At 49.1% G+C, this 26,141-nt stretch overlaps 1 protein-coding gene across 3 annotated transcripts in view; it reads right to left on the bottom strand.

Annotated features, from left to right (window-relative positions):
• Positions 1–26,141, bottom strand: part of TRANK1 (tetratricopeptide repeat and ankyrin repeat containing 1) — a 1,100,402-nt gene that overhangs the window by 511,987 nt on the left and 562,274 nt on the right. For all 3 annotated transcript variants that reach the window (XM_085607558.1, XM_085607559.1, XM_085607557.1), the window contains one exon: positions 1,085–1,336. In XM_085607558.1, the coding sequence (XP_085463684.1) occupies positions 1,085–1,336 (252 nt within the window). The remainder of the gene's footprint in view (positions 1–1,084; positions 1,337–26,141) is intronic.

Genomic DNA, 26,141 nt, shown 5'->3' with positions numbered 1-26,141 from the left:
GCCTCCCTTATGTGTTTTGTGTGATATGGTTTGGTTTGAAGCAGGGCCGGACTGGAAGTAGAGGGCACTGAGTGTTTCCCTGGTGGGCCGCCACGGTGGGGGCGTTTTTGTTACCGGGGGCCGGTTTTATCACCCCCTGTAACAAAACCAGGTGCAGTGTTTGCCTTTTCCAACAAAGCATCTCCCCCCCCCCATCCCCCCAGCCCCCACCTCCCTGGCCAGTCCGACTCAATTGCCAGGGCTGATTTGCATTCCCAGTCCGGCCCTGGTTTGAAGTGCAAATACTCCCTGCCCAGGGGGAGGTGTGAACCTGGGGCTCTTTGCACTTGGACTCTTAACACCAAGGATCTCCTGGCATCCTCCTTCACTCTTCAGAATTTGCGATCTACACACCCACTTACCTCCTCTCCCCTCCCTCGCCACCACATACATACACTCCATAACACATAGGTAAAATACATTATCATTAGGGCTCCCGGTTTTATGGTATGTATTTTATCTACATTTCCATCTGTATTTATCCATATTTATTTTTTGTCAACTTAATCTGTATTTATCCATATTTTTAAGCTCAAACTGGTATATTTCCACATTAGTTTAACTAATAAATATGCAGTCATGCTTGAATTCCTGCCAGGTTTCAGTGATATGATCACCCGCAGAAGATAAATCAATGTACTTATATGAAAATATGCACATTTCGGCATCAACCTTGTGCATATCTACTGCTGTTTAAGCCTCTTTACTAAAATTCCTTTCTTTTTTAACTCCCTTACGTATCAATTCAAACAGTTATTGGCCTGGTAGTCATGGCAAAGTGTATTCAGAATCAGTCACAAAGCACCCAATTTCTGTTTTTTCCACACTTAAAACTAAATACAGACAAGACAATAAATGGTTTTCAGTCTGTATTTATCTGTAAAAATCTGTAGAAACGGAAAACGCGAGACCTATTGCATTTCCATTGCTTGTTTTTAAAAACTTTTCATTAAACATATATCCGTGCACACACACAAACATGCACATTGACAAGAGCAAAATAACAGAACTGCTAAAAATAGAGCAAATACATGTGAATGCTCACCTCCCCTTTCCAGCAGGCATCTCAATAGTTGTACTCGTTGCTTGTACGGTCTAAGGTCTTTCACAACAACACCAATATTGAAGTCTGAAAGGCAGCAGTTTTTAAACAGCCCTCCTTTTTCCAGTTCATCCCCACTGACTTTCCCTGTGAGCAGCAGTAAGACCTCGTGCCACTTTTGCGTAAATAATAAATAAACTACTATCATTTTAGCATAGCTTTCTGCGATGTCACAGGTCATTTCGGGTGGAATTTCTGCAAAGGAAGACAAAAGAGTTATAAAAATTAACCATACTAATTTAATACAAGAAGAAATGTAAAAACAGGATTGCTGTGCACTAATGCTAAACAATTAAATAAGCTTTGGCAATGTCAGTCGGTCAAGCTTCAAAAGAATGATTGTATTGTAATGTACTGTGAAGCACTACAAGTACATAGCATAGGAATGGATAAATAATTGTGTGGAAGCAAAGAACTGTAGTATAATACTGGAGTAGGTTAAAAGGTCAGGTGAAAGTTTCACTTTCAAGCCAAACCTAAATGTCCAGGTAGGTTAATGACTGCCCTCCTCCCATCTGTGCTGCTCCCAGAGAAAAACACCATAAGTTATCCAGTTACCTCAGACACTCTAATAGCATTACAATGTCATAAATGTGACCCTGAAAGTTCGAGTTCAAGCAGCGAAATAAACAAAATGAACACAGCTGTTTAGAAGGCAATCACTTTGTTGTTGAATTTCAACCTCTGGCCAATCAAAATACTTGGTCTTGGCCACCAGTATGTGGGCAGAGCCGAAATCTCTCTCTAGTAAAGCTCACTCTGGCAACAGTAGCACTGTCGAGCTAGACCATAAAAAGATAAAGGCCTAAATCCAGATCAATGTGGCATTGCACCACCACAAACAAAAATATTATTTCTGTAAAGCATACTACTGTTTTCGCATCTTTAATTTGGGCAATATCTTTTCAGGTTTTCAAGAAAACGGTGCCACAAAATAGTAAAAATAAGACAAAATAAATGGTGTTTGGTACATGCACATTTTTTTGTTTATTGATGCTGAGGTATTCAGCAGCTCCAAGAATGAGCCTTTGAAAAGTGATGTAATCAAGAAAACTGACATTGAAGGAGAGTACTATAATTCTATGTCCGGAGGCAAGGATTAGACTGTTCTTTCTTCACTCGTTATTATCCAGCAGCCATCAAAGCTTTATGCAAGCAGAATAATATCAAAACGTCATTTACCAAAAGTGTGAGAAAGTGCCATCTTTCTTGCATGGTATGCCCCCACTTTTTGCTGAATGTACTTTGACTGAGTGAGCCCTGGACTCCTGCCAATCAGGTGCCCAGGGCCTATGTTCCTTCCCTAAAAACCTAAAACACAAATTTGCAAACCCTGGCCACGTGTCAGCCCCTGGTAAATGGTACCCTAGGTACCCAGGGCCTTGTAAACAGGGAAGGCCTCTAAGGGCTGCAGCACTCATTGTGCCACCCTTAGAGGCCCTGTACCCTAACACACACACACACACACTTCCCTTGCAGGCTGAGTGTCTGGGTACAAGACAAAACAAAGAGTCGACATGGCACCCATCCCTGAGTGCCATGCCCACCACCTACACTGCCCTGGCATACATCAGCCACCCCTCTAGCTGGGTGCCCTATGCCAGCGGTGTGGGCCCAGGAGCATGAGCCCGGGGCCCCTACAGTACCCCAGTCCATTCCTGGGCACTGTAAGTGCAGTGCTGCCATTTAAGAGTACATGGTGCTGAGAGCTTATCAAACACGAACTCCACAGCACCATAATGGCAACACTGAAGACTGAGAAGTTTGGTATCAAACTTCTCAGCACATTAAACCCGCACTGATGCCAGTGTGGGATTTAATGTACCAAGCACCCCAGAGGGCATCTTAGAGATGCCCGCTGAAACCTAACCTACAATCCACGTCTGGTCTGAGAGGCTGCCTAGGCTGCCACACAGCAGACATGTTGCAGGACCCCTGGGTATGAGAGCCCCTACTCTCCTGGGCCTGCAACAATGCACATCCTGGGCGAGGTGCTAGATCTCCTCCCCCAGGATGGGCAGGGGGAAGCTTCAAGGGCATGCCGCCTCTAAGAGCTTCCCCAGGCCACTGCATCCCCCCACTCTGGCGGGAAGCTTGGCCGGAAACCCCAAATAAGGACAGGGAATGTGCCAGCCTGCCAACCCCACCCCCCAGGTGGGGGAGGCGAGGTGCAGCACATCTCTGGGCTCTCGCCATCTTGAAGATGGGGAGCCCTGCCCAATCAGGACTAGGCTACTGCCCCCCTACCATAGGAGAGAGGCAGGATAGGGGGTGTACCCATCCCAGGACAGGGACCCATTGGTCCCTGCCCTTCACCTACCTATAACACCCCTAAATCTAGTATTTAGGGGCCCCTGGAACCTTCCTACCCCAGATTCCAGATTCCGAAATCCAAAGAAGAGCAAGAAAAAAGAAGACCTGCCCTGCAGCTGCTAAGAAGAGTAGGATACCAACTGCTTTGGCCCCAGCCCTACCAACCTGTCGACCCTCGAACCTGCTCTTGCTCCAACCCAGCATCTCTTGTGACCAGCAACCTCACAAACCCACGGAGGACCTGGCTACATTTTGGCTCTAAGCCCCTGGGACTCCCATGAGTAGAGGCTCTACTCAAAATCTACTTCTAATCCCTGGCATCAACCCGGAACCGTGAACCCTTCACACTCTGCACCCGCCAAGCCTGGCCTGTGCCGAAGTGAACAAAGATCACGAAGATGACCCCACGGCGACTGTGACCCCGAGTCCGGCACCCAAGGACTTCCCTCGATGCTCCTGAAGACACCTGCAGCCTCAGACCAAGTGCCCCCCTCCCCCCAACCGCGATCAACAGAGGTTAAGATTTCCCAACACCAAAAGGCACCCCTGCAACCGGCGCCCCGCGGCCCCCTGTGCCCAACTCCGGGGTACCTACCTATCCCCCAACTTACCTCTCGAAGTGGTGGTGGCACCTGAAGAATCTTCGTCCCCGAGCTTGCAGTCTTTTTCTAAACCGGAGCTTTCCCACTGAAATCAATTGAGCGCCCGAAGGCTCAAAAGCACCCTGCAACCAGCAGCCCAAGTGGCCCTGGCAGTGTAACCTCTACACCTATCTACTTCCCCATTTGCCCTGAGCAAGTGACCAGGAGCCCAGCTCCCACAGCCGCGTGGCCTGCTAGTCAGCAGTCACCAACCCAGGCCCCCCCTACCTCTCATAGGATAACATTGGGCCTAACTCTCTCTGCACCTGGCTGCCCCTGTGCCGCTGAGGGTGAACCAACTGTACCTACCTGACACTGGGAGACCTCCGAGTCTATGCCCAGAACCTTAACTCTGCCAGTCGAGTACGTACCTTTAAACCGATAACTCAATTTTCTCCATAGGGTAACGTTGACTGGTTTCTTCTGAAATTTCTTTTAAGTGTGGAGTTTTCAAAACTTAAAATATTCACCAAAAATCAGCCGAGTAACAAAAACACTCACCTGCTATTAGGTGAGCTCCCAGTGCTGGATCTTGGTGCCGAGCACTGACTCTGAAAAATACTTACAACTGTACCTACCAGTAACTCAATTTTCTCCAATAGGAAATCATTGACTGTTTTTCTGTGAAATTTCTTCTAAGTGTCAATTTCTGCAAACTTTAAATATTCTTTAAAAATCGTATAACTTCTGAAAACGTAATTACTTACCTGTTTTGGATAAAGGTCCCAGGACTGAGTCTAGGTACCCAGTACTGGATTACAAACGTAACAAGAACATACTATACCTGCAACTTTGAATTTTCTTCCATAGGGAATCATTGACTGTTTTCTATGAAATATTTTCTGTCAACTTTTAAAATAGCAAAATATTGTCTAAAAATCATAACAGTAATTAAGTCGACTTATCACTTGATTCCAAGTACTGACCCAGGACTGAATCTAGGATCCAGTCCTGGAATTCCAAAAGTAATCCTAACAGTAATCTGTTGCAAATAACTTGAAACTCCCATTGAACTCAATGCATTATTGTGTTTAAAATCGTGTTGCCTATTGCAACCACTTGTAACTTTTTACAAAAGTCAATTGCATATTGCAAAAGTATTTATATAAAGCATCTCATTCTGAGAAAGTATATTTTAATACCTATTGTTGGTTCTAAAATAAAACAAGCATATATTTTTTATATATAAACCATTGGCCTAGAGTTCAGTTATTGAGTGTGTGAGACCATTTGCTGACTGAGTGCGTGCAACAAATGCTTTACACTGTCCTCTGATACTGCCTTACTGCTCGACCAAGCTACTACTTTAGAGAGTAAGGTTCTATCTAACTTTAGCCTCTGCCAAACCTCTGGGGACTGTGGACTCTGTACACCCTGTACCTATTTGGGAACAGTATATACAGAGCCACTTTCTCACAAAGAGGCATTGGGGAAAAAGCATCAATACAGTTCATTCAATCCGCAAACAGTAAAGCCCTTCAAGACTCTCTGCAGTCTCTCCTTCTTTCCTTTCTTCGCTGCTCCAGCAAACTTCTGTTAAGTGCCCTTGTGTAGATTTTGTGTGTCTGAACGAATTAGGCTTTCATGGCTTATTACTTGTGAGCGTTGCTTTGTTTATATGCTGCCAATTTAACATTGTAAAGTACTACTGCTTGCTAATCACCTTTTTCACAGTGGCAAGAATCATTACGTTTTGGCAACATCTATCCCACTAGAAGGTATCCCCGCCAGCGAGGCTCGAGAGGGAACACCACCAAGAATGGCTCCTACAACACCCCTCAAGGCGAGTGTGCAATCCCACCCGGCAATCTTGGTGCTAGATAGTCAGAATTTGTTCATAACTGGGAGGCTCTTACATCAGACATCTGGGTTCTACAAATAGTAAGGGGCTTCCAAATAGAACGCTACGGTTCACAGGTCAAACCACAGAGACCGAGACCCCTTTTTTTCTCCCCCGGCTCAAGCCGATTTCGTGGATACCGAGATTATTCAACTTAACGCAACTACATCCCAATGGTTTTTTCTGAAACCTCTTCCTGCTGGAGAAGAGAGATGGGGGTGCGGTCTACGTCTATGTATCAATCTGGGGGAATTTAACGAGTGGCTAGTATTTTGCCACTTCAAGGTGGATGGTATCCATCTTATCAGAGACTTACTGCGGGATTGGATGATGCACCTGGACTTGAAGGACTTCTACCTCATGATTACCATCTCACCTCCCCACAGGCGTTTCCTACAATTTCAATAATGGTCACAGATCTTAAAGTTTATCTCCCTTCCTTTCAGTATTTCATTCACTCCATTGGGTTACACCGAGGTATTGAAACCCATGGTGGGACCCTTGAGATCCCAAGGCCTCAGACTCGTTTATCTGAAAGATATCCTTCTTTTGGCTCAATATCTGAAGAGACTGTTAAGTCACCTCCAGCTGACCATCAATCTTCTGGCTTTGTCGTCAATGAGAAGAAGTCCTCACTTATACCAGTCTAGACCTTGCAGTTTCTGGGGTTTATGGTGGATTCAATCAAGGCTATGCTAAGTCGCCTATACTGGAAACTCACCATGATAAAGCACAAACCCAGGAAGGCTCTGGCCAGACCCAACGCCTTACAGCAACAACTTGCCTGTATAGTGGGTCTTCTATCACCGTCCAGACAGGCCATATTTCCAGGACCTCAACATTATCGTGCCCAACAACACCTCAAGACTTCCCATCTTCAAAAGGGTCTCACCTACTCTCAGGCGATTCTCCCCTTAAAGGAGGCCATCTTTGGCTCTCAACCCGAACGGATAAAGAATCAGCTACCAGCAGCTTGGGTTGGAAAGCATGCTGCGGGGACTTCTCCACAGGAGTAAAACGGTCTTCCGCAGAAAAATCTCTTTATTTAAACTGCCTGGATTTAATGGTTGATTCATTTGCAGTGAGATGTTGGACCAAGGACAAAGCCCAGTTAGGGCCCCCTCCTCAAGATGGACAATGTAGTGACATTTCCAGCCCTTTTCCTGCTCTTGCCTATCTCCACTGTTCCTATCTGCAAGAGTGCTGCCACCTCCTGTTGCAGTATGGTCTGGGAGGGGGGTGTGTGCAGGGGAGGAATGGGGGTGGAGCACGAAGGAAGGGTGTTCCCCCTTTCCACAATTTGGAGGACCCACTGGCCTGAAGTATTAACCTACAAGGTTAGGAAAAAGCTGGATAACCACCTCCAACAGGCTCAGAGTGGGTTTGGGGAAACAAACTTAGTCTGCTTTCCTGACGGTGCGGGAGAGGAGGAGAAGGAAGAGAAGCAAAGTTCAAGGTGGATAGACAGCCCTTTCCTCTGCATCCACCTCCAAACCATCTGACCAATGCATTATATTTCTGCCGGTGACAAAAGGAAGATCATCTCGAGAAGCCACAAAAGTGTTGAAAGTGGCAATAGTCTCTTGGGGGAAGAAGCAGTTGGAGACCAAGGAAGCGAGCTGTAGTCTTAAAACTGATCTTAAAACGCTCCCAAGCGGAATCAGCCTGGTTGACAAAAAGATGTTACAAGTCCATAAGATTCTCCTGGATGTCTGCTGACAAGTTTGCCCAAGTCACTGTATCAGCAGTGCCCAGTCCTGATTTAATGATGTTCCAAGAGACATTTTGGCTGTTGTGAATTACCTCTTGAAAACGTTACCTCAAGTCCTCTGAGACATGAGGTCGCACCATCAGAGCCATATCCCATAAGACATAGCATTAACATGCTAGGAGGCAGTTGGCCTTCAGGGCCATGCTTCTGTAGAGAATTACTTTTTGCCCTAGGCTTCTAGGCACTGAGGTTTCCTGCCAGGGGGTGCTAATATGGAAGCTCCACCTAACTGCCTGCAGAGGAGAAAGCTTGTATGACTATACACTCCTTCAAAGGGTGGGTCGAGAGGAAGGCGGATCCCTGGAGCACGGTGATAATGACAGACAACGAGCCTGTTGACCACTGGGGCGGAACAGGGCTTCTCTCCAACACTGCCAAGACAGGCTCTAGAATGGCCTCGTTAAAACGGAGTAGAGGTTCAGCCACAGAAGTAAATAGAAAGAGGGCCTCTGTCTGGACGTTGATTTTGGGTTCCGTAGTTGGAACCTGTTAAGTCCAACACTTTAGAAACCTTGTGAAAACCTTTGTGAAGGGTGACAACTTCAGGTACTGGTGAAACAGTGGGGAAGTCCACAGTTAGCTCTGTACAGGAGTCTAGAGCAATGGCAGAATATTAACCTTGAAATTCATGACACTGATCCCCATTAGGGTACAGGCCAGTAAGGAGTGTCTGAGTCTGTAGCAAAAATATCACAGATGCGATTTCTATGCTTCTCTTCCTCCTGGAGATGTTGAGCATCCTGGCGAGATCTGATAAGCAGAGCGAAATAGGGCTGCAACATCAGACGCACCATTTCTGGAGGTGGTGGTGGACACGGCAGCGGCACCATCCATTGCTTCAAGGGCTGCAGGGTCAAATACCAGAGAGCCAGGTCGGAGCAATGTGGCACCGTCACTGGAAGCACTGAGGCACTGGAGACAAAGGTATAAACATTTGAAATTTGTATGGATGTTCTCTTAATAGCATTCCCCTGATTTACCTGGTGGTGAATATGTATTCACCCAGGGGTCCCATTCTGATTGTCACCTAAATTAATGAAGTCACCTGAGTAATCAAAGGGGGTTATTATTATTTATTTTGAGAATTTGTAAAGCGCGACTGATACCTTGCAGGCTTCCTGGCGCTGGAGAGTACTCTGCTGACGGATAACCGGGGGAACAGTCAGACGGACATTTATTGGGGGAAAAGCCAGGTCTTGATACGTCTCCTGAATGGAAGGAGCTGTGAAATCTGACGTATGTCAGTGGGCAAGCTGTTCCACCGCTTGGCCGCTGCAACCCTGAAGGATCTGCCCCCTGTTCTGGTTTTATTGAATCTGGGTACCTTTACCAGACAGGCCGAGGATGATCGTAAATCTCTGGCAGGAGTGTACCACCGAAACAGGGCTTGCAGAGGTTTGGGTCCAAGTCCGTGCAGAGCCTTAAAGACAATGCAGAGGGACTTGAAGGCCACACGTTGTTTTAAGGGTAGCCAGTGTAGCTCAGCCAGAGCTGCTGTGGCCGAAGCCCTCCTCGTCCAGCCCAGAGCCAGCTTGGCGGCGGCAGATTGAATTCGCTGTAGTCGATCCATCAACGTGACTGGAGACTCCAGGAGCAGGGCGTTACAATAGTCGAGGCGACTGAGTATCGTACACCTGACTATCGACGCCCTGGCTTGTGCCGGGAGAAGAGGCATGATTTTCCGCAGTGAGCGAAGCAGGGCTGTGCAGATCCCCACAGTTTTCGTTACCTGGGTTTCCATACTTAAATTGTTGTCAAGCATGGCTCCCAGGTTGCGAACCGAGGCAACTGGCAGAGGTTTGTCTCTAATCTCTGGGGGCCAGAATTCATTCGGAAACTGGCGGGGTATCTTGGTGCCTGAACAAAACAGGACCTCCGTTTTAGAGGAATTAAACTGGAGGGAGTTTCTGTGTAGCCATCCAGCCGTCTCTCTTAGGCAGTCGTGGAAGGTGGAAAAAGGAATGGCATCTTCACCTTCCCAAGAGAGGATGAGCTGCGTGTCATCAGCGTAATTTATTGTTTTGATCCCAAAGGATTGGATTAGCTTGATTAGCGGGATGAGGTACACGTTAAAAAGGATGGGGCTGATGGAGGAGCCCTGAGGGACTCCCTGGGGTACTGGTGCAAAGGTGGATTGGAATGGGGGAAGGGAGACAGCCTGTCTTCTGTCCCGAAGGTAGGAGTGAAACCAGAGCAGTGCAGTGCCTTCCACTCCCACTTCACCAAGTCTCTGCAGCAGCATACCATGGTTGACCGTATCGAATGCGGCAGACAGGTCCAGCAGTATCAGCGCCACTGGTTGGCCCCTGTCTGCACGCAAGCGAAGATCCTCCATGGCTGTTAAGACTGCTGTTTCGGTGCCGTGGGCAGGACGGAACCCGAACTGGTGATCGTCAAGAAGGTTGTTTTGTTCTAGGTGGGCGGACAGGCACGAACTGACCCATCGTTCGGCGACCTTCGCTGGGAAAGGCAGCAGGGAGATGGGTCGGTAGTTTGAAAGACAATCTGGGCTCAGGGAGGGTTTCTTCAAGAGAGGGGTGATTAGCGCCTGTTTCCACGGGGTTGGGACAAAGCCACTGTGCAAAGACTGGTTACATATTAGGCGCATGGTGCCAAAAAGATCATTTCCAAAATTTTTCCAAACTTTTGGAGGTAGGGGGTCGAGTGGAGAACCCGAGGTGATACCAAGCGCCAGTCTTTCAAACTCGGAGGCCGGGATTGGGGGAAATTCCCGTAGTCTAGCCAAAAGGACAGAGCCTGGAGACGACAAGTTTCGAGAGCTGGTGTCTGGTCCCTGCGTGTTGGAAGTTCCCGAAGAGGGAGGTGTTTTCAGGTTTTGAATAATGGTGTTTATTTTATTAATGAAAAACACTGCAAGATTGTCGCAGAGGGCTTGGGTGGGAGGCTGTGTAGAGATGGCACAGTCTGGATTGGTTAAGTTTTTGAGTATCTGAAAAATACTCTTTGAGCTGTTGGTGGCGTTGGTAATGATGGAGCAGTAATGTTTAGCCTTATTTTGGGCGATGGCAGTTTTGTACTCCCGGAGGTTTTCTTTCCAAAGAGTTTTGTGAGTGTCAGAATAACCTTGCCTCCATTTTCTCTCTGCTTGTCTGCATGCTAGTTTGAGAGCTCTTAAAGAGTCGTCGAACCATGGGGCCGGTACTCGTCTCTGTGGTTTGCCCTTTTTCTGAGGGACGAGGCGTTCCGAGGTGTTGGAAATCCTTGTGCAGAGGGATAGATAATTAGCCTCTACTGGTTGAGTAATGGAAAAACTGTCTTCCACTTCAAATACTGGGCCATTCAGTCTGAGTTTGTCCAGAGCCTTCCAGTCTCTGTACGGGGGTTCAGGGCCGTGGCGGAGTGCCGGTCTGCAAGACCTGCTGCCTGCTATATGAAATTTGATGAGTGCATGGTCGGTCCAGCACATCGGCAAAATATCGCTCAGAAGTGCTAGCTGGGGGGAGGAGAAGATTAAATCGAGCTGGTGCCCCGCTGAGTGTGTGGGTTTGTTCACTAGCTGGGAAAGTCCCATTCCTTCACAGGAAAGTAGGAGATTGTTAAGGGCAGAATCTAGGCTGCCGTTGGGCCAAAGGTTGAAATCGCCCAAGACAATCAGGTTGTTGTGAGAGGTAGCCATATTAGTAAGGGTGGTGAGGAGCGACTGCTGCTGAGTGGAATTGAAAGCTCCCGGCGGGCGGTAGCAAATCACAGCCGTAAACGTAGTACCAAGATGACAGTCGATAGAGAGGCCAAGTATTTCGGTCCCGACCACTGGGTCCATAACAATAGTTTTTACTGACCAAGACGCTCTATAGATTAAACCGACTCCACCGCCCCGCCCCTTAGGTCGTGGGAGATGCAGGATTTTGAAGTCTTGTGGGCAGGCCCAATCCAGTTCTATATTGCAGTCAGAGTGGGTCCATGTTTCCGTCAGGAATAAAGCATCAAGATGGTGATTATCTATGAGCTGGGCGATTTCGTGAGCGTGTTTGGGCAGGGACCTGACATTCAGCAGGCCACCTGTAAATAAGCCTTTGCGCGCAAAATCGTGCAGAGGATAGGCGGTGTCCTGGAAGGACAGTTGACCTTCATGAGCGAAGTCTCTAAGGAGGAGTAGAGCCTCACGCGTCAAGTGCGGAGAGCTAATGGTGGACGGGGAGCTCGGAGCAAGTTTTAAAAAGATCGTTGCTCCCGGCTTTCCGCCTCAGGAGTTCTCCGTGTAATGGGTGGCGACGCTCGATTAGCACGCTTTTTTATGAGCCTGGGAGGAGGGTGCGTGGCCAGCCGCGGTGGGCGTGTCTGGCGGGTCCCTCGACCAGGAAGTGGCGGCAAGACGCGGGACTAGGGCAACAACAACAGCTGTCTGCTGCTGAGCGCTATCGCTGAAATGCCAGGGTATTCAGTGCACAACAGGTATTAAAAACACAAGATACGCTGTTAAAAGACAAGTTTTAAAAAGATCGTTGCTCCCGGCTTTCCGCCTCAGGAGTTCTCCGTGTAATGGGTGGCGACGCTCGATTAGCGCGCTTTTTTATGAGCCTGGGAGGGGGGTGCGTGGCCAGCCGCGGTGGGCGTGTCTGGCGGGTCCCTCGACCAGGAAGTGGCGGCAAGACGCGGGACTAGGGCAACAACAACAGCTGTCTGCTGCTGAGCGCTATCGCTGAAATGCCAGGGTATTCAGTGCACAACAGGTATTAAAAACACAAGATACGCTGTTAAAAGACAAGTTTTAAAAAGATCGTTGCTCCCGGCTTTCCGCCTCAGGAGTTCTCCGTGTAATGGGTGGCGACGCTCGATTAGCGCGCTTTTTTATGAGCCTGGGAGGGGGGTGCGTGGCCAGCCGCGGTGGGCGTGTCTGGCGGGTCCCTCGACCAGGAAGTGGCGGCAAGACGCGGGACTAGGGCAACAGCAACAGCTGTCTGCTGCTGAGCGCTATCGCTGAAATGCCAGGGTATTCAGTGCACAACAGGTATTAAAAACACAAGATACGCTGTTAAAAGACAAGTTTTAAAAAGATCGTTGCTCCCGGCTTTCCGCCTCAGGAGTTCTCCGTGTAATGGGTGGCGACGCTCGATTAGCGCGCTTTTTTATGAGCCTGGGAGGGGGGTGCGTGGCCAGCCGCGGTGGGCGTGTCTGGCGGGTCCCTCGACCAGGAAGTGGCGGCAAGACGCGGGACTAGGGCAACAACAACAGCTGTCTGCTGCTGAGCGCTATCGCTGAAATGCCAGGGTATTCAGTGCACAACAGGTATTAAAAACACAAGATACGCTGTTAAAAGACAAGTTTTAAAAAGATCGTTGCTCCCGGCTTTCCGCCTCAGGAGTTCTCCGTGTAATGGGTGGCGACGCTCAATTAGCGCGCTTTTTTATGAGCCTGGGAGGGGGGTGCGTGGCCAGCCGCGGTAGGCGTGTCTGGCGGGTCCCTCGACCAGGAAGTGGCGGCAAGACGCGGGACTAGGGCAACAACAACAGCTGTCTGCTGCTGAGCGCTATCGCTGAAATGCCAGGGTATTCAGTGCACAACAGGTATTAAAAACACAAGATACGCTGTTAAAAGACAAGTTTTAAAAAGATCGTTGCTCCCGGCTTTCCGCCTCAGGAGTTCTCCGTGTAATGGGTGGGTTGATGGGACAATTAGCCCCCTCACACATTTGTTTTTGATACTGTAGAACAAGTTACTTACCTTAAGTAACAATGTATCTGTAAGAGATATAGATTAGTTATAGATTCCTCACCTTAGAATTACCCCCAGTTTTCAGACTGGATCCGGAAAGTTTTTTGTCAGAAGTACCCTTGCATGGCAGTAGGTGGCATCCGTCGTCGTGGTCACCAGGATGATGTTACGGTAGCTACATAGATGCCGCCCTCTCGCGCTGACGTCAGTTCTGTACACGACTTTCTTCGCCAGAAGCGCGGAGCCATGCAAGACACTGACCACTGGTGCACCAAACTACGGCCCAGAAAGGAGGTCCTCAACCCTAGAAGTCAGTTTGCAGAACGGGGAGGATGGGTGGGGCAGTAAGGAATCTATAACTAACCTATGTTTCTTACAGATATGTCGTTACCAAAGCTAAGTAACTTTTTCATCTAAAAGAAAAAGTTAATTATAGATTCCTTACCTTAGAATAGATACCCCAGTAATACCAATCCCGGTGGTGGGTCTGCAAACTAAGTTCACACCAGAAAGTCCTGGATAACAGAGTGGCCAAAGAAGCTGTCTCTCAGAACATGGCTGTCCAGGCAGTACTATTTAGTTAACGTGTGCAACGATGCCCAAGTAGCTGCCTGACAGTTATCATTTAGGGGGACTCCTCATCCCAAAGCACACAAATTTGTTCCTTATGCAGGCGTATACCGCCTTAGTGGAGGGATGCCTGGCTGGCAAGATAACATCACAGACTTTGGGAGGCAGGTCAAACGACGTCAACTGCCGCCGCTCAATCTCTAAGCACGGAGGTGGAGACTGGACAGGTTCGGGTGGAGGACTGTCCCCTGCTGCTGCAACAGAAGATCCTCCCGAAGAGGCAGGATGATTGGAGGATTGATGGCCAGACTCTTCATGTCCATTCCGAAGCCACAAGATGACTTGGGCCTGGTTGTGCTTGATCTTCTTCAGCACTTTGGGCAGAAGTGGTATAGGCGGAAAGGTATATAGAAGACCGCAACTCAACTCGCGACGAAAAGCGTCGCCTAGCAAGTGCCGCCTAGGAAATTCCAACACGCAGAATTGCTGACATTGCACGTTCTCTTCGGTGACGAATAGATCTAACCAAGGCTCTCCCCACAGTCGAAAGAGACCTTGCACCACCTCCGAGTGAAGACGCCATTCGTGATCCATCATGCACCTGCGGCTGAGTTTGTCCGCCCTGGCATTCAGGAAGCCTGCCAGGTGTTGAACCACCAGGGATATACACTAATGTTCCAGCCATGTCCAGAGGCGGAGGGCCTCCTGTCATAGGGTCCACGACCCCACCCCGCCTTCTTAGTTGAGGTACCACATGGCGGTGGTGCTGTCCGTGGACACCTGCACTACTCTTCCCCGAACAGAAAGAAGGAATGCTCCGAGTGCAAGACGAATCGCCTGAAGCTCCAGAAGGTTGATGTGAAGCCCAGACTCCGCCGTGGACCACAGGCCCCTGATCTCCGCCTCCCCCGTGTAGCCACCCCATCCCAGAAGTGATGCATCAGTCACCACTGTAAACTCTGGCTGGGAGAGGGATCTGCCGTTGACCCAGTCCTGGTTTGTTAGCCACCACTGCAATTGTCCTGCAGTGCCCTCCGAGATCTGAATGCAATCAGACAGATTCCCTGGATGTTGGGCCCCCTGGAACTTCAGGTCCCACTGCAGAGCCCGCATATGCCATCTTGCATGATTCACCAGCAGGATGCAAGAGGCCATCAGACCCAGCAGCCTGAGGGTCATCCTGACCGAAACCCGGGATAGAGGCTGAAAGATCAGAATCATAGCGCGAATATCCTGGACTTGCTGTTCGGGAGGATAAACCCGAAACTACGTTGTGTCCAGAACCGCTCCGATGAAGAGGAGCTTCAGAGAGGGGGTTCAGGTGTGACTTCGGCACGTTGATGGAGAACCCAAGCGAATGCAGGAGGTGGGCCATAGTCTGGAGGTGGGAGACGACAGACTGGGGCGAGCCCGCCTTCCACAGTCAGTCGTCGATATAGGGGAAGACTGGAACCTCCTGATCTGCGCAGATAAGCTGCGACCACCGCCATCACTTTCGTGAACACCTGAGGGGCGCAGGTAAGGCCAAAGGGGAGCACGGTAAACTTAAAATGCTCGTGGCCTACCGTAAACCATAGGTAACGCCTGTGGGCTGGCAGGACGGGGATGTGGAAATAAGCGTCCTGCAAGTCCAACGCTACCATCCAGTCTCCAGGGTCGAGGGCAGACAAGACCTGAGCGAGCATCAACATTTTTAACTTCTCCTTCCGGAGGAAGGGGTAGACGTGCCTGAGATCCAAGATAGGACGCAGGCCTTTGTCCTTCTTGGGCAAGTAGTGGGAATAGCAACCACGACCTACTTCAGGGTCAGGAACACGCTTGATGGCTCCCTTGGGCAAGAGTGCCGAAACTTCCTGCTGGAGAAGGGCCAGGTGATCCTCCGACATGTGAAGGTTCTATGGTGGCATGGATGGAGGGGTAGTCTCGAAGGGGAGGGAGTAGCCCCTTCGGACTATTTGCACAACCCACCTATCTGACGTGATGGTGCACCAGTGGGTAGGTGATAGCGGATCCTGCCGCCCACTGAAGTTTGGAGGCCCTAAAAGGTCGGACTAGTTAGGTTTGAAGCTGCTGAAGAGGGGGCTGTGGTGGGCTGGCCCGCCTGCTAGCCCCCAGAACCACGGCGGTGGTTCCCACGTCCCCGGCCACGCTGGGGCTGAACAGCTTGCACCGGCCTGGGGTTCTGGGCGTGACGTAGCGGGGCACCCCTTCCGTAGCCACGAAAGAGTTTAAAGGTAGACTGCGCAGGGTAGGTGATGGAGAGGCCCAAGGACTTGGCCGTAGCCCGAGAGTCCTTAAAGCGCTCTAGCACGTTGTCTGCCATCTCGCCGAAAAGGCGACGGTCATCAAAGGGCATGTCCAAAAGTGTGGATTGGACATTCCCGGAAAAACCAGTTCAACGCAACCAGGCGCAGCGTCGAAGGGCTACTGACATAAAAATTGTTCTGCCAAGTGAGTCAGCGGTATCCAGCCCACAGTGGATGGTAAACTTCGCTGCCTCTCTCCCATTCGGCAACCGCTCGATAGAGCACGGCCTGGGCCTCCTCCGGGCACAGAGGCAGTACGTGCGCAACCGTGCCCCACATGGAGTGGGTGTAACGGCCCAATAGACATGCAGTATTTACCAACCGCAATCTCAAGCTGGAGGAAGAAAACATCTTCTTCCCAAGATAATTTAGATTTTTGGATTCCCTGTCCGGGGAGAGGTAGGTTATGCGCCCTTGGACGTGAAGGCTTGGACTACCAAGCTCTCAGGGGTGGGCTGTTGGGAGAGGAAAATGGGGTTGCCCGGGGCCGGGCGGTTGCGTCGGGCAATCATCCTGTCTACAGGACCCCTGTGTTAGGCCTGGACCAGGTGCCTAATAGGATGTCTGTCAGGGCTTCATTAAATGGCAGCAGGGGCTCCGAAGAGCTTGCTGCCGGTTGAAGCACCTCTGTCAGGAGGTTAATCCTGACTGCCATCATAGAAACCTCGAGGCTGAGAGCCTCGGCTGCCCTATGCTACACCACTGCTTATGACGCTACCTCCTCCATAGCCACGGTAGGAGAAGACATCATGCCAAGGTCTGGTGAGGTATCCAGACCACTGGCTTCCCCCCAGTTCCTCTCTCTAGTCCTGTTCACACACTAACTTGTCAGTCAAAGGGTCCCCAGACCCCTCCCAGTCCTTCTCACCCTCCTCTGGCTGCCTATCTGGTCTCAAAGAGCCAGGGTAGAACAGGGGCACAAAAGTACCAGTTGGTGGCGGATTCGGCTCCGTGTCTACCTCGACGTGCCGCCCAAAGATGACGTGCATCGCTTCGTAAAATTGACGGGGTTGCTCCTGGTCCCGGAAAGAGAGGGGACCCGGTGTCGGCCCTACGGGCTCCGCATCGAAACACGACTTGGGGTCGTGGTCGCACTACAGGCAGTAGAGGCACACGCGATGTGGATTTGTCACCGACATCAGTCGGTTACAGGAACTGCAGGCTTTGTCGGGAATCCCTCATGGACCAGGAGTTGATACTCAAAAAACGAAGTCGACAAAAGTCAAGAAAAAAAAATCAGTCAGGGTGACTGGGGGTTCCGCGCTCTCCGGATCTGCACTTGCTGGTGCGGAAAAATAAAGAACTGACTCAGCGCGCAAGGGCGGCGTCTATGTGGCTACGACGTCATCCTGGCGACCACAACGCTAACGATGAACACAGAGTTGACCGACGCCACCTTCCGATGCACAGGGGTACTGCTGATGAAAAACTTTCTGGATCCAGTCTGACGCCTGGGGGTAATTCTAAGGTAAGGAATCTATAACTAACTGTTTCTTTCAGATAGAACAGTCAACCATAGACTTAAGTGTGGAGATTATCATCGGTGCAGAGATTGTGTTGTTTCAGGTCCGAGGCTGCCCTCAGAAACATAGGAAAATATGGTCCAGTTGGGCTACATACCGTGGCATAGACCTGCCCCCTTTATCACAAACAGATCCGCTATGAGATTTGCTTTTTACACTTACCTGACCACTATATTGCTCAATCCACATATTACTGTTGTCGGTATGCGTGTATATTTCAACATCCAGCGTCCAGCGAGAATTACAGTTGCCCATGTCATGTTTCCGATGTTCCAGTTGGTTAGCATGCCGGTTTTGCAGGTCATTTATTTGTGTGGAATTATTGGCATTTGAGCTCAGAACGGTGTCTGTAATCTATACAGGGAGCCTAGGCTCCTTCTATGCCATAAAAATCAAATAAAATGTGTTATTAAAAAAAGTGCAAACGATTACAACTAGTCTTCGGAGTTCAAAAATAAATAAGCACGAAAAAGTTCAAACTTTTCTTTCCAGTGTCACACAATTTTAGGATACTTCTCTGTAATGCAAAATGTTCATAGTACATTTCTTTAGGAAGCAAGAGGCTTGACACTCAAAATCTATCATCATCCATGTAGCGAGGTCCTGGTCACAGTAACATTAGAGCAGGTCTGCCAAGTAAAGACTCTGTTCATCACGAATAAGGTTATACCTGAAGACCCAAGATGGCTGCTTCCTCGCTCTGGAACAAGCATGGCCTTGTGGGAAAAGTTTTTTATTGCTGGTGCTCTGCCTCACAGCACATTCTCTATGCACACACTCAGCCTGAATCCTGTTAGCGCCAACTTTTCCATCACTAAAAGACCCTCAGCGCAGATGGCCTTCCTGCACTCGGACCAGACTTGCCAGTAAACAGCGCCTACAGTCCTGCCTCCAGACAAACGGAACACCTTTCCTTCCACAGAAAGAAGACAATTATGAGGTTATCTACTCATGTCTGATCAGCTTTCATACAGGTATGCTTTGAAGCAAAGAGTAACATTTGACAGGGTAAACACCATAACCTTCAGAACCAGGGTAAATTCAATGCATCAAATAAACTGTTCACTCGGGGCAGGGGAAAAACAAACAGATGTAAAAAATATAAATAAGTAATAAATACAATGGTAGACTGCTAAATATCTGCGTATCAATTTATACCTCACAATAAAGTCAAGCAGATGGTGTGACACTGCAGTGCAAATTGGTAAAAAATATTGCAATGGTAATCTGCTATATTCACAATTACAGCCCCTGCCCCCTTGTTAGAGGGTTTGATCACTAGTAAAGCCGTTCTCAGGGTTTGTAAAGGAATGTGTTCTTTACTGAGATGGTACCTAATATACGTGTTGTGTTCAGTTTCCATAGCCACATCATTCTCCATGCATGGCTTCAACTCAAGTTCTAGTCATAGCAGGCATTCTTTGTTTTATCTTGTTTAAGACAAACCATGTTTTCTTAAATGTATTAGTTATTCCTCTCAGATAATCTGAGCCCTTGAACATTCCTATCCAGTGAGTTGTGCATTGGCAAAATGGTGTACTTCTATTTCTTTTTCACCTTTGTGGGGAAAAAGAATCCCTATTAGGATAATATTTGCCATATTTCAAGTTCAAGGAGGGATGCCAGGAACATCCTTGCTTAAAGCCGTCATTTGGCCTAAGGTCTGCTGAAATCTCACCAGACCTCAATTCAGAAGTTTAAGTGGTGGTCACCAATGCTTGTGTCGTGGCATATATGCATTCTTGCATGCACCTGCTACCTGTGCAGGTGTGGATTCCACAAGTTAATCATTTACTGCCGGCAGCTGTCGATTGAAACTATCTTTTCTCACACGCAGTAATTCAGTCCTGTGGAGCGTTTACATGAAACCACCCTTTCTTAATTTCAGCAATTCAATGTACATGAGGATTTTCTTCACTTTCCAAGATGCTTTTCTTTTTGTTAGCTTGGTTAATCTATGTTGCTCCATTGTCAAGCTTTGCATGAAGTGCCACAAGAAGTTTGCAGCAGCTGACTTGCATAACCACTCTGTGTTCTGTCTGGAGAACGGTTCAAGCATTAGTTCTCTTGGCCAATATTCTGGTAAACATGTTTCTACTTAGTCTGTCAGGTATGCGGAGTAAAGGTGGCTAGCATCCATTCATTTTATCTGGCAGGAGTTCTGAGGTAAAGTACAACTACTCTTAAACAACAACTTGTACTAAGCACCTTTTTTGTCAATGAGATAGCAAGGCTTCCTTCCCAAATGCACTCTTGCAAGGAGATCACCATAGGTATCTATATGGAAAATAGGATAGTAATAATGGGAAGCTGCAAGCCCTGGATAGTAAAGGAATATGCTACTTACCAGTATGCATCTGTTCTTGGCATGTAGAGCTGCAGATCTACACACTTTTGCATAGATCGCCATCTGGTGTTGGGCCCGGATGTTTGCAGTTTGTTTTTCCTCTTGGAAAGTCTTTGGAAGTCACGAGGTCGGTGACTCCTCCCTTGGTTCGTATTGCGCATGGGCTTCGGCTCCATCCTCAGATTGTTTTTCGCCAACAGGGAAAGATGGAGCGTAGTAATAATAGTGAAGAAACCCATGTGTGTTGTATCTAAATAAGATAGACTGGAACAGATACAGGTAGCCGGGGAGGCGGGTGGGCGTGTGTAGATCTGCAGCTCTACATGCCAAGAACAGATGCATACTGGTAAGTAGCATATTCCGTTCGAGGCATATGAGCTGCAGATTACACACTTTTGCATAGACTATATAGCAGTTCCCAACCCTAGCGGCGACCACCGGTATCTATTGCAGTAGTTTGAAAAGTGTTTTTAGTACAGCCTGGCCCACACTAGCTTGTTGCTTGGTTTGCACATCTACACAGTAATGTTTAGTGAAAGTGTGCGGTGTTTACCATGTAGCTGCTTTGCAGATATCATCTAATGGGATGTTCCCTAGAAAAGCCATATAAGCCCCTATCTTTCTTGTAGAGTGGGCTTTAGGGGGAACAGATAGCGTGTGTTTTACTTTGTGGTAGCAAATCTGTATGCATTTTACAATCCACCTAGCTATCCCTGATTTAGAGATGGGGTTGCCTTTATGTGGTGGAGAGAAAGAGACAAACAGTTGTTTTGTCTTTCTGAAAGGTTGTGTTCTTTGGATATAGTAAAGCAAGGCCCTTTTAACATCCAGTGTGTGTAGAGCCCTTTCTGCAACAGTTTGAGGTTGCGAGAAAAAAAATGGTAATTCTACCGATTGGTTTAGATGAAAGGGGGAAATGACTTTGGGTAGGAATTTTGGGTTGGTACGGAGGACAACCTTGTTCGGGTGCATTTGGAGAAAAGGTTCTTGTATAGTAAGTGCTTGTATCTCACTAACCTTTCTAAGGGAAGTGATGGCTACAAGGAAAGCTGTTTTCCATGTGAGAAATTGCAGTTCACATTTATGCAAAGGTTCGGAAGGCGGTCCCATTAGCCTTGTGAGAACTATATTTAAGTTTCACACAGGTGAGGGTGGTACTCTGGGGGGAATTATTCGTTTGAGGCCTTCCATGAAGGCTTTAATGGCAGGCACTCTGAAAAGTGATAGGTGCTGTCTGTTTTGTAGGTAAGGGGCAATTGCTGCGAGGTGTAGCCGAATGGATGTATATGCTAGGTTACACCTTTGTAGATGGAGTAAGTGGCATATGATGTGCTGTATAGATGCGTCTAGAGGATTGATTGTGTTGTTATGGCAATAAACAACAAATCTTTTCCACTTTGCAGCGTAGCAGGCTCTAGTAGTAGGGCGTCTAGCTTCTCTGATGACGTTCATACAGTCGGGGGAAGGTTAAGGTATCCGAATTCTAGGATCTCAGGAGCCAGATCGCAAGGTTGAGCTGAGCTGGGTCTGGGTGTCTGATCTCTCCATTGTTCTGGGTTAGGAGCCATGGTGAGAGGTGTAACTTTTGGTGTGGCACTACCGAGAGTTCCAGCAGCGTGGTGTACCACGGTTGTCTGGCCCATGTTGGAGCTACTAGAATCAGTGTGAGGGAGTGCTGTTGTAGCTTTGGCACCACTAATGGATTTAGTGGGAGAGGTGGAAAGGCGTACGCAAATTTGCCTGACCAGTTCATCCACATCGCATTGCCTTTGGACAATGGGTGTGGGTATCTGGCGGCGAAGCTTGGGCATTTTTTGTTTTCGTGGGTGGCGAAGAGGTCTATGTGTGGATGCCCCCACATCTGAAAGAAGGGGTGAAGAACCTACGGGTGAAGTTCCGACTCGTGGATCTGCTGCGTCTGTCTGCTGAGCAGATCTGCCATGGTGTTTTGGACTCCTGGGACATGTTGGGCTAGGAGAAAGATTTTGTGTGGAATTGCCCATCTCCATATGCTCTGTGCTAGTTGAGAGAGCTGTGGAGAGTGTGTGCCGCCTTGTTTTTGAATGTAGTACATGGCTGTCATGTTGTCTGTGCGAATAAGGACTGCCTTGCCTAAAATCTGTGTCTGAAAGGATTTCAGGGCTACAAAGATTGCCAGTAACTCCAGATGGTTGATGTGGAGTAACTTTTGTTGCGGCGTCCATGTGCCCTGCACTGTGAGGTATAGTAGATGAGCTCCCCAGACGGAGAGCGATGCCTCTGTTAGGATTATTTGTGGAACCGGGTACAGGACCGGTCGACCTCTGGAAAGATTTGTGGTGTTCCACCACTGCAGAGAGCGATGGGTGCGACCGTCAACCAACACCAGATCTGTCAGTTGCCCCTGGGCCTGGTTCCATTGGCACGCTAAGCACTCTTGAAGTGGACGCATCTGGAGTCTTGCATGAGGCACTATGAAAATGCAACACCAACCATCGTGGAGGGTGAAGGCATCCAAGCCTACGTCTTGGCGCTTGTCCGTCACCTCTTGGGTGACAACAACAACCCCGACATCCAGATTGACCGGGTGCACTGCGCAGGACAACCAAGGAGTGGCAAGGCTACTCCTGCAGACATACTGGCATGTGTCCACGACTTTCAAGTCAAAGAGCTGATCATACACCGGGCCAGGGAGGCACACACGGTACAGTTTCAAGGACACTCACTGACCCTCTTCCAGGACCTTTCCATGACCAAAGTTTTCAAAAGAAGGGAATTCCATACAGTCACGACCCACCTCAGACAGAAAGGAATTGCTTATTCATGGGGACACCCCTTCCAGATCATCTTTCAGTACGAGGATTAGACGAGACCGCTCCGCTCTTTGAAAGAGGCTTATGACCTCCTGGGCCTGACGGAATCCAAGGCTCAGGAAAGCGGTCGACACCGCCCGGGGGGCTCCCGCAACAGACAACCTTGATGGAAAAAAATGGGGGAAGACGTCCTCCCACCATAAACCATATCCGGAGACAATAACTAAGGAGAGGGAGGAGGTCATTCGCTCTCTAACATGGGCAGCGAAGTAGACAGCCTCAACCTAAATGGATTTATGTTATTGGGGGAGGGGGGAGGGGGGGGGGGGGGCAAGGCTTAATCCTGGACCGGATTGGGAGATGCCTCTGTTTCCACCACACCTCCAAAGTGAGACTAGATGAAGGTTCCCATGTGGATGAATCCCCGCAGACAGACATCCAGATGACCACGAGGCGGTGTCCCCAAAGGACTCTCCTTCCCTGACAAACTGTTGTCAACGTTTGTGTGTTAATCGTTTTTTTAAAGAATTTAGTTGGGGTTTTTTGGGGTGGGTGGGGTTTTCCTGGACCGAAAGCTAGATGGTATGTTCCCTTTCCACCATGCCAGTCCCTGTCAGCACCTGGAAAGGACAAGATAACAATACGTCATACCAGCCCCCTCTTTGTGATTTCAGATGGGCCAGGCATCACTATGGCATCTTCCCATACACAGATACAGTATAGGTAAGAACCTAAAGATTGTTAGCCTCAAAGTCCGAGGCCTTAATCACCCAGTGAAACGTGCTGCGATTCTTTCCATTCTTGAGAACTCTGGGGGAGATATATGTATTCTCCAAGAAACACACCTGTTGTCAAGGGATTCGGCTTGCATGCGATCCCGGTGCTTTCCACGCCAATTTTGGTCCTCAAGCCCTTCTAAAAATAACGGGGCTGCAATCCTCTTGGGAGCGAAATTCACGGGCAAAGTAGTTTCAACGTTGCTAGAAGTAAGGTGGTGGGTGCTTGCGATACGAATCCAATGGGAGACCCTACATTTCACTTTAGCTAATATTTACGCTCCGAACACTCAACAAGATCCCTTTATCATAAAAGCCCTTTCAGACATTCTGGTATCCCCTGATTCAGCCATCCAGGTAAGAGGGGACTTCAATTTGATAATCGGCATGGATCTAGATAGGTCCTGGGCATTTTCATCTGAAAGCAAGCGCTGGCTGGCGGATCATGGCCTACACAACACTTGGCGACGACAATACACGGAGTCCCGTCACTACACATATTACTCAGCGGCCCACAAAACATACGTGCGCCTAGACCACTTTTTAGCGTCTGCTGCTCTTTCCTCTAGACTGAAAAACACCACCATAGAGCCGAGATCCCTATCGGATCACGCATTGATCACAACCACGATATAGGCGGATGCCAGACACTGTGCCCTCCAGATGGAAACAGAGAGAGCCTCCTACAATCCCCAACGGTTTTTCACAGAAACACGTGTAAATCTTTTAGAATACCTACAGGTAAATTATGTGGGAGATACATCCCTGGCCGCAGTCTGAGAAGCTTTGAAACTGGTGGTAAGAGAGGAATTTATTGCTGTATCGACAGCAAAGAACAGGGAGAAAAGGCAGGGTTTGGAACAAGAAGTGGCAGAGATAGAATCTATCCACAAACGAACCGGGGCGCCAAGAGTGTGGAGGGAGCTGGAAAAGAAGACACTCCTGCTGAAAGGCCTGGATCTGGATAGAGCAGATGTGAGAAAATGCCCTCTTTCGTGCATGGTATGCCCTCACATTTTGCTGAATTGCTGATGAACTGCATTGAAGCCTAAACCCAACTGGCATCTTTGGCCACATGTCAGCCCCTGGTAAATGGTACCACAGGTACCCAGGGCACTGTGACCAGAGAAGGCTCCAAGGGCTGCAGCACTTATTGCGCCACCCTTAGAGGTCCTATACCCCGACACTCACACACTGCCTTTGCAGGCTGCGCGTCTTGGTGCAGAACAAAGTGAAGAGTCGAGATGGCACGCATCCCTGTGTGCCATGCCCACAAACCACTGCCCTGGCATACATCAGTCACCCCTCTAGCTGTGTGCCCTATGCCAGTGGTAAGGGACAGGTGCATGAGCACTGTACCCCTACAGTGCCCAAGTCCATTCCTGGGCACTGTAAGTGCAGTGCTGCCATTAAGAGTATAAGGTGCTGGGAGTTTGTCATTACGAACTCCACAACACCATAATGGCTCCACTGAAGACAGGGAAGTTTGGTATCAAACTTCTCAGCACATTAAGCCCACACTGATGCCAGTGTGGGATTTAATGTAAGATGCACAACAGAGGGCATCTTAGAGATGCCCCCTGAAACTCGACCAACTTCTAGTGACCTGGCTGAGTGGCTCCTTAGGCTGCCACACACAGACATGTTTCTGGACCCCTGGGTCGGGAGCCTGCTGCTCTCAAGGGCCTGAAACAATGCACATTCTAGGATGAGGTGCCAAGTCTCCTCCCCCAGGATGGGCAGGGTTCACGAAGGGGAATGGCGCCTTTGTGAGCCTCCCCAGACCATTTGCTGCTGTCAGCAACTGGTCCCCACTGGTACTACCCCCCACTTTGGGTGGGAGAACCGGCGGGAAAAACAAGTGAGCGAAAGAGGTGTGCCCACCTCTGCCAACTCCACCCCTCAGGTTGGGCAGGTGAGGTGAGGCACAAGAGTCCCCGCCATCTTGAGGATGGGGGGGACCTGGCCAACCAAGGACAGGCTCCTGCCCCCCTCCCACTGGAGGGTGGCACGATAGGGGGTTTACCCACCCCAGAGAAGGGACTCATTGGTCCTTGCCCTTACCTCCCTATAACGCCCCTAAATCTAGTATATAGAGGGCACCCTGAACCATGCTTCCACAGATCCAGCCTAACAACAAGAAGAAAAGAAGAAGGACCGAAGAGCAGGGCAGCCAGCTAACAAGAGGAAGACGCCCACTGACTTGTCCCCAGCCCTACTGGCCTGTCTCCCCTCCAACCTGCTCCTGCGAAATCCCGGTGTGTCCTGCAGCCAGCAACCTCAAAAACCCAGGAGGACCTGCCTGCCTTTACTTCCAAAGATTGCTTCTCCCGTGAACACCAGATTTGTTCAACTCCAACCTCTGGCAGCAGCCAGAGACCGCGAATCCAGCCCACTCTGCACCCGCGGAACCCGGCCTAATCTCAAGTGGAAAAACACCACGAGGAC

This window comes from Triturus cristatus, chromosome 5_2 (assembly GCF_964204655.1).
Source record: "Triturus cristatus chromosome 5_2, aTriCri1.1, whole genome shotgun sequence".
Classification (NCBI taxonomy): domain Eukaryota; kingdom Metazoa; phylum Chordata; class Amphibia; order Caudata; family Salamandridae; genus Triturus; species Triturus cristatus.
This window is presented reverse-complemented; position numbering and strand designations above follow the sequence as displayed.